The 15664-nt window shown below is 42.5% G+C and overlaps 1 protein-coding gene across 2 annotated transcripts in view; it reads left to right on the top strand.

The window, feature by feature from the left end:
- Nucleotides 1-15664, top strand: part of B4GALNT2 (beta-1,4-N-acetyl-galactosaminyltransferase 2 (SID blood group)) — a 52841-nt gene that overhangs the window by 29149 nt on the left and 8028 nt on the right. For both annotated transcript variants that reach the window (XM_007109406.2, XM_055090692.1), the window contains 4 exons: nucleotides 1362-1468; nucleotides 2654-2691; nucleotides 5137-5317; nucleotides 6552-6638. In XM_007109406.2, the coding sequence (XP_007109468.1) occupies nucleotides 1362-1468; nucleotides 2654-2691; nucleotides 5137-5317; nucleotides 6552-6638 (413 nt within the window). The remainder of the gene's footprint in view (nucleotides 1-1361; nucleotides 1469-2653; nucleotides 2692-5136; nucleotides 5318-6551; nucleotides 6639-15664) is intronic.

Here is a 15664-nt window from a genome sequence, read left to right as displayed (position 1 = left end):
TCCCCTGCATCGGCAGGCGGACTCTCAACCACTGCGCCACCAGGGAAGCCCAGGAGCCTCAATGATATATTTTTAAGAGCGGTCTATACATCCAGCTCATTCCTTTTAATTGCTATACAGCTATGAATATGAATGCAATGAATTTTATTAAGCCATTCCCCTATTGAAAGATATTCGGAGTTTTGCAAAATGTTCATTATTACATGTACATAATTTATAATAATATTACATTATACTTACATTCTTTCCTTCATTTATTAAGATGTGTATAAGGATGTTCACTTCAGGCAATGCTGAAACAAACCTCCTTATGCATGTCCTACTGTTGACAACCACAAGTTTCTCCCCTTACCTAGCATCTGAATTGCTCAATCATAGGATATGCTTATTTCTGCTTTTAATAAATATGGCCAGATTGCCTTCGAGAGGACCAATATTAATTCACAGTTTCATGAAGAGTCGGTAAGTGTAGTACCTTATTTACATACTCTCTACCTAATCAACACTCGCTATCATAAAATTTTAAAACTTCAAGGAAAAGGTATCATTGTGTTTAAAGTTGCGTTTCCTGATTAATATTGCAGCCGAGCATGTTTCATATATTTATTAGCCATTTGTATTTCATTTCCTCTTCTGTTAACTGCCTATTTCTGTACCTTTCCATTTTAAAATTTTGTCTTTTTCATGTTCCTGTAAATACTTCAGTAGTCTAATCTTTCTTCCGGGTAATCTAAATGATTTCCATGGTTAAGCGGATCCCCGAAGCCTGCCTATCAACCGTTATTACCTTTGTCCGTCAAACAGTCAGTATCACTGGATTGTGTTATGTCTTTGACGGAAGGTTGTTACAACAACAAAGCCACCTGGAAATGGTCACTGTGTTTGCTCTAAAAATATTGAGACAACATCCACTCCTAGATAAAGTTTTATGTATTTTATTTGTTCAGTGACAAGAAAAGTTTTACCACCGTTCAGGAGCTGGTCTGCTTTGTCCTTTGTCCAGCGTATTGATTGTCAATTACTTTGTACCTTGGCTACCAGGAAGTTCAGATGTGTCTTTGGTGTTTAGCAACTGCTGCTGGGTTGGCCGATATGGTCTGATTATTTTGTTTCTTCTTTCTTGCTGGTTGTGATTTTGATTTTGAATGTGCTTTGCTGTAATCTGCTTCAATTCCTTCGTGGAATTAGAGGCTGGGGGGAGGGGCGGGAATAAAGGAGGAGAGAAAATGGAGGGCACATCGGGCCAATGTACTTTCAGTTTCTCACCATTGGCAGCACAAAGCTCTGGGTACAGACATCACTTTAAGAACTAACGAGGGACAGGCGTCAAAGCAGCTGCCAATGGTTTTGTTTCTCTGCAGAGAAGGGCTGCCTCGCCCACCGCCCCTGCTGGCTCAGCCCAACCTGCCCTTTGGGTACCCTGTCCACGGGGTGGACGTGATGCCCCTGCACACGGTTCCCATCCCAGGTAGGTACATCTCCGTTCAGAAAAGACCCGAGCAACTTTCTTATTCCTTCTTAAGCAAAAGGAGGAAGCAGAAGGGAACAGTCATTCATTGGGTACCTGCTGTGTACCCAGCACAGTGAAGCTTGACATGGTTTCATTTAATGAAATGAAACCATTTCATTAGTCTCACTCTTTCCACCACTGGGAATCGCCCTTAGTAGCTGTGACCTCCCTGGGTATCCGAGATAACATAGAAGAGGACAGAAATCTATGTGCATTGAGGAATCTTGGGACACAGTTGGCTTTTTGGTGGCCTCCGGCATCATGGGAGCAGGCAAAGCATGAGCCCATCTCCAGGGAGTGCATATGGCAAAGGATATTTATGCCAGTTAAAACTCCCCTCAGCGAGGGAATTTTACACACTCTTTTAGTTCAGCATCACGTCCCTGTGAGGTAAATATTATTTTGCCAACATCACAGAGTTATCTAAGGCCACATAAGAAGAATATGTCTGAATTAGAGCTTGAATTGATCATATTATAAGAACAGAGATAGATTCTAAAATAAAATCATTTGGGATGAATTGCTAGTGTTTTTGATTAGTCATTTAAAGAATGATTTGCCACTTTGGGTAGTTCTTTTTTTATTGTGGTAAAACATACATAACATAAAATTTACCATTTTAACCATTTTTAAGCGTCTAGTTCTGTGGCATTAAGTACATTCACATTGTTCTGCAACCATCACCAGCAACCATCGCTAGAACTTTTTCATCTTTCCAACTGAAACTCTGCACCCATTTAACAGTAACTCCCTTTTCCCCCCAGTCCCTGGCAACCACCATTCTATTTTCTGTCTCTGAATCTGACTCTTCCAGGAAACTCATATAAGGATGATTCATTGTTTATCTATTGCTTCCTTCCCTTCAGTAACAGAGATACCTGGAAGGGATTAATTCACAGCACCCATCCAAAACTGAGGGTGAGCACTGGAGGCTTTAGAACTGCTGGAATTTGAGAAGGACCATGGGACACCATCTAATAGAGCCCTGGGGAGAGGGGAGTGGTCAGCAAAACTCCCTGGATAGGTGACACTTAAAGGGACTCTGGAGGGACGTGTAGGAGTCGGCCAGGAAGGTGAGAGCATCAGGGAGTCCTTGGCATCCTCTCAAATGGTGTTTTTTGTCCTTTTTCCTGTGTTCTCCAGGTCTCCAGTTTGAAGGACCAGATGCTCCCATCTATGAGGCAAGAGTTCCCTTCCCAGCTCCCTTTTGCACTTGACGTTGTGTCCTTGGCTCACTGCCTGTGCCCTCTTCCCCCCGTGGTAGCTGGTTTCAGATTTTGACAGAGTCTCTCTCCTGATTAAATAGTAGACGTGAGTCCATGGTGGGGAGAGGGGAAAGGGTGCCTATAGAAGTCATGAATTTTCCAGCCATGGGGTAGCTGGAGTTCCAGGGAGGACTTCCAGAGGACTGGGCCACCAAGGGTCCTGCTGTCTTCAGCTACAAGAGGAAGCTGCCGCCGCAGCCGGACTGTGTTACCTCTGTTAGGGTCAGCGCCAGCAAGGTGGATGCTTTGTGGCCTGCCCTTCTTTCCCATTTAAGATAGCTCCATATCAAGGTCTATGCAAGTATGTCTAAGGGGTGGGATGTAAATCACATCCAGAACCCTAACTGAAAAGGAGTCTGGGAAATATCTTTTTAGTTTTCCCCCTTCTGCATGCCACACGAGGCTGTAATGGGTGGTGACTGAGCAAAGCTGCTCTGTCCTCCAGAGGGCGCCTCTGGCCACCTCCCCCTCTACTACCCGCACCGCCGCTGCCCACTACACCTTTGTCACTCTGTCTCTGTGTTACCTTCTTTTGTGTGTGTGTGTGTGAGTGACCTTCTTCATGGCACTTATCATACCTGAATTACTTTATATGTGTCATGATATGCTTTTTGCCACTGTTCCTCACTAGACTATAAGCTTCTTGAAGGCAGGGAGTCTGTCTAATTCATTACTCTTTTCCCAGTGCCTGTAGTTTGGATCTCAGAAAGTATCTCTCGAATGACTAAAGTGTTTTCAGCAGGAATGACGTAATCTAGGTTACTTTTCCTAAAGATAACTGGCTGTTGCAGCAGACAAGAAGGCAAGGGAAGAGAGTAGCAGTGGGGGTGGAGAGAAGCAGACAGATTCTAGCTACACGTTGAAGGTGGACCGGGCAGGACTCACTCATGGATTGGCTGTAGGCGTCGGGGAAAGAGCAGGACAAGAATGACTTCATCTGGGGACTGGAACAGCTGAGTGGGTGGAGGTGCCATTCGCAAGGCAAGGAGAGCCGGGGACAACGGGGTGGAAAACAGGTTTGTTGAGAAAAAAACATAGTTCAGTTTTGAAGATATCAGTTTGAGCTGCTTGTGAAACTTCCTAGCAGAGCAACCAACCAGGCAGCTGGATCTCAGAAAGATAGGAGCTGAAGATGTACTTAAAAAAAAAAAAAATTTATTTTATTTATTTATTTATTTATTTTTGGCTGCGTTGGGTCTTCGTTGCTGCACGCGGGCTTTCTCTAGTTGCGGCGAGTGGGGGCTACTCTTCATTGCAGTGCGCGGGCATCTCATTGCGGTGGCTTCCCTTGCTGCAGAGCACGGGCTCTAGGCGCGCGGGCTTCAGTAGTTGTGGCGCGTGGGCTCAGTAGTTGTGGCTCACAGGCTCTAGAGCGCAGGCTCAGTAGTTGTGGCGCACGGGCTTAGTTGCTCCATGGCATGTGGGATCTTCCAGACCAGGGATCGAATCCTTGTCCTCTGCATTGGCAGGCGTATTCTTAACCACTGCACCAGAAGGAAGTCCCTGAAGATGTGCATTTTTAAACCATCAGCATATGAATAGTATTTAAAGCTGCCACCTCCTCTAGTGAGAAGGTTTAGATTAAGAAGGAAAGAGGACACAGAACCAAACCCTGAAAAACTCTCTTTGGAGGTCAGATCGACAAGGAGGAGTTGGCAAGTGGAATTCAAAAGGAGCAGCCATGGGACTTCCCTGGTGGTGCAGTGGTTAAGAATCTGCCTTCCAATGGGACTTCCCTGGTGGCACAGTGGTTGGGAATCCGCCTGCCAATGCAGGGGACACAGGTTCGAGCCCTGGTCCGGGAAGATCTCACATGCTGAGGAGCAGCTAAGCCCGTGCACCACAACTACTGAGCCTGCGCTCTAGAGCCCGCGTGCCACAACTACTGAGCCTGCGTGCCTAGAGCCCATGCTCTGCAACAAGAGAAGCCACCAAAATGAGAAGCCCGCGCACCGCAATGAAGAGTAGCCCCCGCTCGCTGCAACTAGAGAAAGCCCGCGCGCAGCAACGAAGACCCAATGCAGCCATAAATAAATAAATTTAAAAATAAATAAATAAAAATAAATAAATAAATAAATATATATATGAGCAGCCGGGGTCGGAAGGGGTAGGAAGAAATCTTTAAGAATGGTATCCTGCAAGGCAAGGGTTAAGAATGCTTCAGAAATGGCCCTGAACACACCAGGTCCTAGGACTTGCTTCTTCTTTACTGGGGCTGGGGCAGCAACCGCAGAGCCAGACCCTAGGTTTCAGGGGCACCCGTGATCCTTCTCCTCTTGTGTTTATGTGCTCTGCTCCCTGCTGGCCATCCTGGGTATGTGCTGTTCTTTGCATTTCGTCTTTCTATCTCATCCACCCTAGGTCACCCTGACAGCTTCTCTGGGGACACTGAACACGCTCGCTGACATCCCAGACAGTGTGGTGCAGGGCAGAGGCCAGAAGCAGCTGAACATCTCGACCAGTAACCAGAAGCTTTTGAATTTCATACTCCAGCACGTGACATACACAAGCACAGAGTATCAGCGCTACAGGGTGGATGTAGGTGAGAGGCTGTCCTTGGATGCTTAGGGACCTGTCCAAAATGCTGAGGGACCTAGAAAAACACCATCAGGCCCTCAAAGTCTTCCTCCTCCAGGAAGCCTGCCTCTCTGGCTCCTGTTTCTAACTCTAAACACCTAACTTCCCAATTACTGTACCCAGTGCTATCCGCCACGTTGCCATTGACCATATAGAGTGACTCGAAGGAAAGGACAGGCAAAATGCCTGCTCGGCTCTCCATGAAGACAGATCATTCATGCTGTGTCCCTAGAAACCATCCAGTTCTGTTCCTCATTCTCAGTAGCAAGCAAACCTGAAGATTTTGGCTGCAGTAGATGGGGGGCAGTCTATTCATCAGTATCTTGTCCTGGGCATTAACAGGAAAGAGGGATGTGGGGACTGGCAGCCCCCAGGTAAGTGGCTTTGTCTTCCTCCTCCCATCCCAGTCCCCATTCCCGTCCCCAGAATTCCTGGGAGAACAACTCCTGCCACCTTCAGGGAAGCCCCAGTTTCTTTCTGGATGAATTAAAGGCACCCGTTCCCATTTTGAGCAGCTACACAGGATGCATTCCCAGGACACCAACAGAAAAAATGAAGTGTGGGACAGATTTCCCATGAGCACAAACAGAGGCAGAGTTCTCTTCACCTTCAGGTTTTCAAACATTTCTTATCACAAAGTGACCCTGTGAGGTATAAAATGGGGCAGGTAGTATTATCCTGGTTTTGTAGATGGAGAAGGAGGTGAAGTGATTTACCCAAGGAATTTCAGATAACAAGGCAAAGTCAAACTTAATCCATCCCTCTGATTCCAAGCCCACTTTACCTTTGTTTGTTTTTTGCTTCTTTGTTTTTTACAAACCCTTGTGTCGAGGGCTGACTTTTGATAGATCGCAGCGAGGGAGCTGCTCTGCTACGTACGAAACCCCGACCCAGAAGCAGGTCGTCTACGAATGGTTTAGCACCAGGTTCCCCACGAACGTGCGGTGCGTGACGGGCGAGGGGGCGGCTGCCTTTCCGGCCTCTCCCCGATAGATTCTTACCGGGAGGAAATGTGAGTTTTGGAGGTGATCAGCACGTTGCCCCAGGGATGCACTGCAGGTTATGAGCCACACTGCCATAGACTATGCGGTCCTCAGTCTCGTTCCACCAGTCCACTCCCACATCCTGTCGGCTTCCCGGGCAGCGTGGGGAGTGACCCAGACACAGTGCACCCACCCTGGCCTTATTTCTCTCTCCAGTGAGTCTGGAGTCCAAGTCCTCAGTGGCCAAGTTTCCAGTGACCATCCGCCTTCCTGTTATGCCCAAGTTATATGACCCTGGACCAGGTAAGGCCCTTGTCCCTGGGGCTTCATGGTGGGTCCTATAGAATATTGGCGAGATTCAGAAGGGATCCCATCTGAGATGGAGGAGGAGAATAATTATAAAAATAGAGTGGTACTAGAGCAGCAATATATACATCAATGGAATATAATTAGAAATCTAGAAATAGACATGTTATATGATATCACATGATATTTTACCATGTGATAAAGGTAGCTTTTCAAATTAAAGGGAGAAAAGATGGATTATTCAAGAAATCATGCAGGATAACTGAGTAACTATGTGGAAAAGAACAAGTTGAATCTATCTCACAGCTCATACCAAGATGAATTCCAAATAGGCAAATACCTTTTTTTAAGTACTAGAAAAAAACGTGGAGTTTAAAAATAACTTTGGAGGGACTTCCCTGGTGGTCCAGTGGTTAGGACTCCGTGTTTCCACTGCAGGGGGCATGGGTTCGATCCCCGGTCCGGGAACTAAGATCCCGCGTGCCGTGCGGCGCAGCCAAATAAATAAATAAATAAATACTTTGGCGTATAAGACTTTTCTAAATATGACACAAAACCCAGAGGCCATAAGGAAAAGACTAAAAACATAAAATACATGACAACTTTTAACGTTTTTATGACAGAAACTTACCATATGCAAAGTCAAATGACAAAGGACAAATTGGGAAAAAATATCTTCAACCCACATTAAAGTCAAAGGTCTAATTTTACTTACGAGCACTTGTGAATCAATAAGAAAAGAACATCAATGAGAAAAGAACAATAAGAAAAGAATAAGCCAATTCACAAAAAGTTAAATTCAAGAATACTTTTAGCCATTAAAATGTATGCTCAATTTCATGCTAAGAAAAGTGCAAATGAAAACTACATTCATATTGTATTGGAGGAGTGGGGAAACATAAACTGCGAGCGGTATCTTAGTTCCCTGACCAGGGATGGAACCCGCGCCCCCTGCAGTGGAAGTGCATATTCTTAACCACTGCACTGCCAGGGAAGTCCTATCAGCATTTTAAATGTATATGTGCTTTGGTCCAGCCACTTATCATGTGGCTTCTAGAAATTATCCTAAGATGCTTACATCTGTGTGAAATGACATTTGTTTGAGGTATTTATTGCAGCATTGTTTGCAATGACAAAAACCTTAAAAGTGGGAGGCACTGGTTAAATCAAGTGTGGTCCATCGGTATAATGAAATGCCACGCAGTGCCATTCAGGAGGACGGAGGAGGAAAACAGGAGCAGGAAGGTTTTTATTCTGATACAAAATGCCTTCCAAGATGTACAGAAAAGAGTAAAGAGTAAGCTACGATTTCTGTAAAAAGAAAGGGGGAAAGAAGACATAACTGCTTGATTACAGAAAATTAAACAAGAAATTAGTAATACTGGTAAATTCCTGGGAAGAAACCAAGTAGTTGGGAACAGGGATGGGAAGAAGTATTTTCATGATATAACTTTCAATACATTTAGAATTTTGAACAGTTGACATTTTTTTACTGTATTACCTATATATTCAAAATGTAATCTATTCAAATAGATTCTTTTCAAAATATAAATTGTTATTTTAAAGTAATAGTATTAAATATCTATGGAGAGGGATTTAAAGTATGGGCTTAACATCATAACTATCTCAAAAATAAAAGAAATAAGTACAAGGAGTTCACAAAACACCTTTTCAGACGTCAGATTTGTTTTAAAGATAAAGTGTTGGGGCTTCCCTGGTGGCGCAGTGGTTGAGAGTCCGCCTGCCGATGCAGGGGACACGGCTTCGTGCCCCGGTCCGGGAAAATCCCACATGCCGCGGAGCGGCTGGGCCCGTGAGCCATGGCCGCTGAGCCTGTGCGTCCGGAGCCTGTGCTCTGCAACGGGAGAGGCCACAACAGTGAGAGGCCCGCGCACCGCAAAAAAATAATAAATAAATAAAGATAAAGTGTTACCGATAAAATGGAAATCACCACAATCTTATTCCCCTCCCTTTTTCCAGCAGTCATGATCTTTCTTTTCCCTGATTTTGTACATTTTAATATGTAGATTTCTATTCTTACACATGTGTACACACACACACACACACACAGCATATACAGTGTGGTACAATGCATTTTTGAACTTCTCATAAAAGTTACATTGTATGGCATGAAGTTCTAGTTTCTGACCTTTTGTCAGTCCATGGCTTGTCTTTTGATTTTGCTTCGGGGTCTTTTGTTATTATAAAGCTTTATCCTTTAATAAAATTGATTTGTTTTTTTTTTCTAGCTTTTGCTTTTTGTGCCTTATTGAAGAAATTCTTTCCTACGTTGGAGCCATAAAGATACTCTCCTGTATTTTTTTCAAAAGTTGCACATGTTTGGCCCTTACATTTAGATACTTACGTGTGGCATGTGAAGAGAACCTAATTTTTTGTGTATGGAGAGCCTGTTGTCCCACCACCACAGACCTAGTGGTGCAGCCGCCTCCTGCTCGTACAGCCGGCCCCTCCCACACCCACTTTCATGCATGCAGGGGTCTGAACCTTTCTTAGGTCACATTGATCTACTTATCCTTGGGCTCATTCCACAATGTTTCCGTACACTTTATAACAGGTTTTGTATCTAGTTGGGATAAATTCTATACTTCAGGATGACTGTACTTCATTTAGCAAAATTTTCTCAGCCCTTTTTGGTCTTTTACTTTTTCATTAGAGTTTTGGCATCAGCTCATCAAGATCCTCCAAAATCCCTTGAGATTTTTTTTTTAAATTAATTAATTAATTTGTTTATGGCTGTGTTGGGTCTTCGTTTCTGTGTGAGGGCTTTCTCTAGTTATGGCAAGCGAGGGCCACTCTTCATCGCGGTGTGCGGGCCTCTCACTATTGCGGCCTCTCTTGTTGCGGAGCACAGGCTCCAAACGTGCAGGCTCAGTAATTGTGGCACACGGGCCCAGTTGCTCCGCGGCATGTGGGATCTTCCCAGACCAGGGCTCGAACCTGTGTCCCCTGCATTGGCAGGCAGATTCTCAACCACTGCGCCACCAGGGAAGCCCTCCCTTGAGATTTTGATGAGAATTTCATGGAATTTGTAGATTAATTAGAGATGAATTGACAGATTTATGAAGTTGAATATTCCCAACCATGAATCTGGTATACCTCTCCAGGTTATAATCTCCATGTCATAGTCTCTTCATAGGTTCTTCAATAATTTATTTTGTAGTTTATTTGTAAAGGAATTGCACACTTTATTGGATTTAGTCTTAGGTACTTTATATTTCTTATTGCTTTTATAAATTAGATCTTTTTCTTCTACATTTTAATTGGTTGCTGTTGGTATATAGGACATTAGTGATTTTTGAATGTTGAACTTACAAGCAGCATCATTTTTGCACTCATATTAGTGATTGTTTTTAACATAGAGTCTCTTGAACAAATAATAATTTTTGTCTCTTCTTTTCCAGTTCTTCTCATTTGTTTAGTTTTCTTGTCTTACTGCATTTTGCTAAAATCTCCGGTACAGTGTTGAATAATAGCAGTGGTAGCAGGCACTTTTGCTTGTTCCTGACTTTAAGAACATTCGAATGTTCTACCATTCGTGTTTGCTGGGTAGGAGTGTGGTAGATGTGTCAGGGTAAGAAAGTTTCCTTCTTTCCTGCTATTTCTGATGTGGACCATTTTTTAAAAGTCTTTATTGAATTTGTTACAATATTGCTTCTGTTTTATGTTTTGGTTTATTGGCTGCGAGGCATGTGGGGTCTTAGCTCCTCGACTAGGGATTGAACCTGCACCCCTAGCATTGGAAGGCGAAGTCTTAACCTCTGGACCACCAGGGAAGTCCCTTTCCTTCTATTACTGCTGCTAAGAATTTTTCTATTTCTACTTTCTATTTCCTTGCAGAGAGTTTTTATATGAATGAGTATTGAATTTTATCAGGTAAATTGTCTGTACCCATTGAAATAATTTTTCTCCTTTAATTGAGTTTATGTAGTGACTTACATTGATTGATTTTCTGCTGTTGAAATTGTTCCTGTATTTCTGGAATAAACCCATCTTGATTGCAATGTATTAGTTGATTAAATGCTGAATTAAATTTGATGCCATTTTATATAGGATTCTTGCATCTGTATTCAAAACTGAGACTATTTTTTCCTGTAATGTCCTTGCCCAGTTTTGTTATCAATATTATACAAGTCTCATAAGACAAGTTGGATAGCTTTCGTTTTTTCACTGTTTGCTGAAGTGAATTGTAAAATAGGAATAGTACGTCTCTTGGAGTTTTATTACAACTTATCTGATCCTTATGTCTTTTTGTTGTTGTTGTTCAAGTTTTGGGGAAGGTGGTTAAGGTTGGGAATGTGGATGGGAAGGAGTGAGAGAAAGGGAAGAAATTTAAAACTATCAGTTCTGTGTCTTTAATGATTATTGATCTGTATGTACATTGAGTCAATTTTTTAAATGTTTCTGTAAAGTTGTCTTAAATTTGATGTAAATTGCCTCTTTTTTTGTCATAGAGTTGTTCATAGCATTCTCTTATGTTTGTTAAAAAATTTTAAATATCTGAAGTCAGGTGTCCCTTTTGGTTCTTTACATTTATCTTCAGTAATTTTAAGTTGGTTTCATATCTAAATATTCTCGTTTCATTTATGCCTGTTTTTGTTCCATATTTTCTTTTTCATATAGGTGATTCTGTGATTTGTCACTTTAAAGATTTTAAACATTCTCATTTTAAATCCTTTTCAGTTTCCTCTATTATTTTGTCTATCTAGAGTGTTAGATACACACTGCGCAGGGTAGATTTGCTGGCTGTAGTTTTCTTTGAGTGTCTTGGAATTTTTGCTGGTGGCTCATCTTGAGTAGGAGGCTTTTGCTTGTTGGTTTCGTTTTCTCCTCTCTCCCTCTTTCTCCCTCTTTCCTCTCTCTCACTCTCCTGATTTGTTCCCATCTCACAGCTTTACAATTGCTTCTACTCCCAGTAGCCCAAGATTCCTAGTCCATCATTTCATACTGGAGTGTTGGGGTCCCTGTCCCTTAGTGATATTGGCGTCACTGAAGAGCCAGTTGCTGGGCCTGAGGGTGGCTTGGCACAGGGCTTGGCTGTGATGTGGTGTCATCTCTGCACCCAGAGGTGTGTACAGGGATGATGGATGGTTGGGGTTCCTTGCCCAGCAGGTAGTATATGGTGAGATGGAGGGAGTGCAGCCTGGCTTCAGTCCGTGGCTCCTAGCAAAAAGCCTGGCTGTGGACCCACATACCTTATGAGACACTTTTATTCCATTAAAACACTCAGACTCGGCCTCCTAGCCTCCTCTGCTGTTCTGACCTCAGATTGCCGCAAGCCCAGCTCCAGCTCTGCTCACAGCTGTTGATATCTGTTCTTGGAAGAAATGTTGTCTATTTTTGAGCACGGCTATGTCTGCATTTTTCTTTATCATTGCTATGTGTTTGGAACAATATGGAATTTCAAAGCAAAATTCTATACCACCAACTTGGCTGGGAGTCCCCTACCTTGACCAACTCCTATGGTAATTCAGGCCCCTGATTCTCTCTTTACTACAACAAAAGAACCAAACTTATCATGTGGCCTGAGAAGAGAAAAGGTAGGAGAGGATTCATTTGCCATGCTCTTGAACATGATTTACTTGACACTTTCTGTTACTGAGCCCTTTCCAGATTTGTGGGCAGCAGCAATACCATAGAAATGAATATTGCTTCTGCAAGACTCTTAAGCACGCAGAGCTTTTTATTAAAAGAGATAGTTTGTGCACAAGAGAGAAGGAAGGAGACCAGCCTCTTGGATAGCCTCATCCACCAGAGGGCAGACAGCAGAAGCAAGAAGAACTATAATCCTGTAGCCTGTGGAATGAAAACCACATTCACAGAAAGATAGACAAAATGAAAAGGCAGAGGACTAAGTACCAGATGAAGGAACAAGGTGAAACCCAGAAAAACAACTAAATGAAGTGGAGATAGGCAACCTTCCAGAAAAAGAATTCAGAATAATGATAGTGAAGATGATCCAGGACCTTGGAAAAAGAATGGCGGCAAAGATCGAGAAGATGCAAGAAATGTTTAACAAACACCTAGAAGAATTAAAGAGCAAACAAACAGAGATGAACAATACAATAACTGAAATGAAAAATACACTAGAAGGAATCAATAGCAGGATAACAGAGGCAGAAGAACGGATAGGTGACCTGGAAGACAGAATGGTGGAATTCACTACTGTGGAACAGAATAAAGAAAAAAGAATGAAAGGAAATGAAGACAGCCTAAGAGACCTCTGGGACAACACTAAATGCAACAACATTCACATTATAGGGGTCCCAAAAGGAGAAGAAAGAGAGAAAGGACCTGATAAAATATTTGAAGAGATTATAGTTGAAAACTTCCCTAACATGGGAAAGGAAATAGCCACCCAAGTCCAGGAAGCGCAGAGTCCCATACACGATAAACCCAAGGAGAAACATGCTGAGACACATAGTAATCAAATTGACAAAAATTAAGACGAAAAATTATTGAAAGCAGCGAGGGAAAAACGACAAATAACATACAAGGGAACTCCCATAAGGTTCACATCTGATTTCTCAGCAGAAACTCTACAAACCAGAAGGGAGTGACATGATACATTTAAAGTGATGAAAGGGGGCTTCCCTGGTGGCACAGTGGTTGAGAGTCCGCCTGCTGATGCAGGGGACGCGGGTTCATGCCCCGGTCCGGGAAGATCCCACATGCCGTGGAGCGGCTGGGCCCGTGAGCCATGGCCGCTGGGCCTGCACGTCCGGAGCCTGTGCTCCGCAATGGGAGAGGCCACAGCAGTGAGAGACCCGCATACCGAAAAAATTTAAAAAAAAGTGATGAAAGGGAAGAACCTACAACCAAGGTTACTCTACCTGGCAAGGATCTCATTCAGGTTCGACAGAGAAATCAAAAGCTTTACAGATATGCAAATGCTAAGAGAATTCAGCACCACCAAAGCAGCTCTACAACAAATGCTAAAGGAACTTCTCTAAGTGGGAAACACAAGACAAGAAAAGGACCTACAAAAACAAACCCATAACAATTAAGAAAATGGTCATAGGAACATACATATTGATAATTACCTTAAACATGAATGGCTTAAATGCTCCCACCAAAAGACATATCAGATAAAATAGACTTTAAAATAAAGAATGTTACAAGAGACAAGAAAGGACACTACATAATGGTCAAGGGATCAATCTAAGAAGAAGAAGTAACAATTATAAATATATATGCACCCAACATAGGAGCACCTCAATACATAAGGCAACTGCTAACAGCTATAAAAGAGGAAATCGACAGTACCACAATAATAGTGGGGGACTTTAACACCTCACTTACACCAATGGACAGATCATCCAAAATGAAAATAAATAAGGAAACAGAAGCTTTAAATGACACAACAGACCAGATAGATTTAATTGATATTTATAAGGCATTCCATCAAAATACAGCAGATTACACTTTCTTCTCAAGTGCACACGGAACATTCTCCAGGATAGAGCACATCTTGGGTCACAAATCAAGCCTCAGTAAATTTAAGAAAACTGAAATCATATCAAGCATCTTTTCTGACCACAACGCTATGAGATTAGAAATCAGTTACAGGGAAGAACGTAAAAAACACAAACACATGGAGGCTAAAGAATATGTTACTAAGTAACCAAGAGATCACTGAAGAAATCAAAGAGGAAATAAAAAAATACCTAGAGACAAATGACAACAAAAACATGATGATCCAACACCTATGGGATGCAGCAAAAGCAGTTCTAAGAGGGAAGTTTATAGCAATACAAGCCTACCTCAGGAAACAAGAAAAACCTCAAATAAACCATCTAACCTTACACCTAAAGCAACTAGAGAAAGAAGAACAAACAAAACCCAAGTTGTAGAAGGAAAGAAATCATAAAAATCAGAGCAGAAATAAATGAAATACAAACAAAGAAGACAATAGCAAAGATCAATAAAACTAAAAGCTGGTTCTTTGAGAAGATAAACCAAATTGACAAACCATTAGCCAGACTCATCAAGAAAAAGAGGGAGAGGACTCAAATCAATAAAAGGAGAAATGAAAAAGGAGAAGTTACAACAGACACTGCAGAAATACAAAGCATCCTCAGAGACTACAACAAGCAGCTCTATGCCAATAAAATGGACAACCTGGAAGAAATGGACAAATTCTTAGAAAGGTATAACCTTCCAAGACCGAACTAGGAAGAAATGGAAAATATGAACAGACCAATCACAAGTAATGAAATTGAAACTGTGATTAAAAATCTTCCAACAAACAAAAGACCAGGACCAGATGACTTCACAGGTGAATTCTATCAAACATTTAGGGAAGAGCTAATACCCATCCTTCTCAAGCTCTTCCAAAAAATTGCAGAGGAAGGAACACTCCCAAACTCATTCCATGAGGCCACAATCACCCTGATACCCAAACCAGACAAAGATACTACAAAAAAAGAATTATAGGCCAATACCACTGATGAATAGACATGCAAAAATCCTCGACAAAATACTAGCAAACAGGGCTTCCCTGGTGGGGCAGTGGTTGAGAGCCGCCTGCCAATGCAGGGGACGTGGGTTTGTACCCCGGTCTGGGAAGATCCCACATGCCACAGAGCGGCTAAGCCCGTGAGCCATGGCCACTGAGCCTGTGCGTCCGGAGCCTGTGCTCCGCAACGGGAGAGGCCACAACAGTGAGAGGCCCGCGTACTGCAGGAAAAAAAAAAAATACTAGCAAACAGAATCCAGCAACACATTTAAAGGATCATACAACATGATCAAGTGGGATTTATCCCAGGGATGCAAGGATTATTCAATATTCGTAAATCAATCAATGTGATAAACCATATTAACGAACTGAAAGATAAAAACCATATGGTCATCTCAATAGATGCAGAAAAAGCTTTTGACAAAATTCAACACCCATTTATGATAAAAACTCTCCAGAAAGTGGGCATAGAGGGAACCTACCTCAACATAATAAAGGCCATATATGACAAACCCACAGCAAACATCATTCTCAATGGTGAAAAACT

This window comes from Physeter macrocephalus, chromosome 14, assembly GCF_002837175.3.
Source record: "Physeter macrocephalus isolate SW-GA chromosome 14, ASM283717v5, whole genome shotgun sequence".
Lineage (NCBI taxonomy): Eukaryota > Metazoa > Chordata > Mammalia > Artiodactyla > Physeteridae > Physeter > Physeter macrocephalus.
The sequence above is the reverse complement of the archived record's forward strand: the minus strand, read 5'-3'. Positions and strand labels throughout refer to the sequence as shown.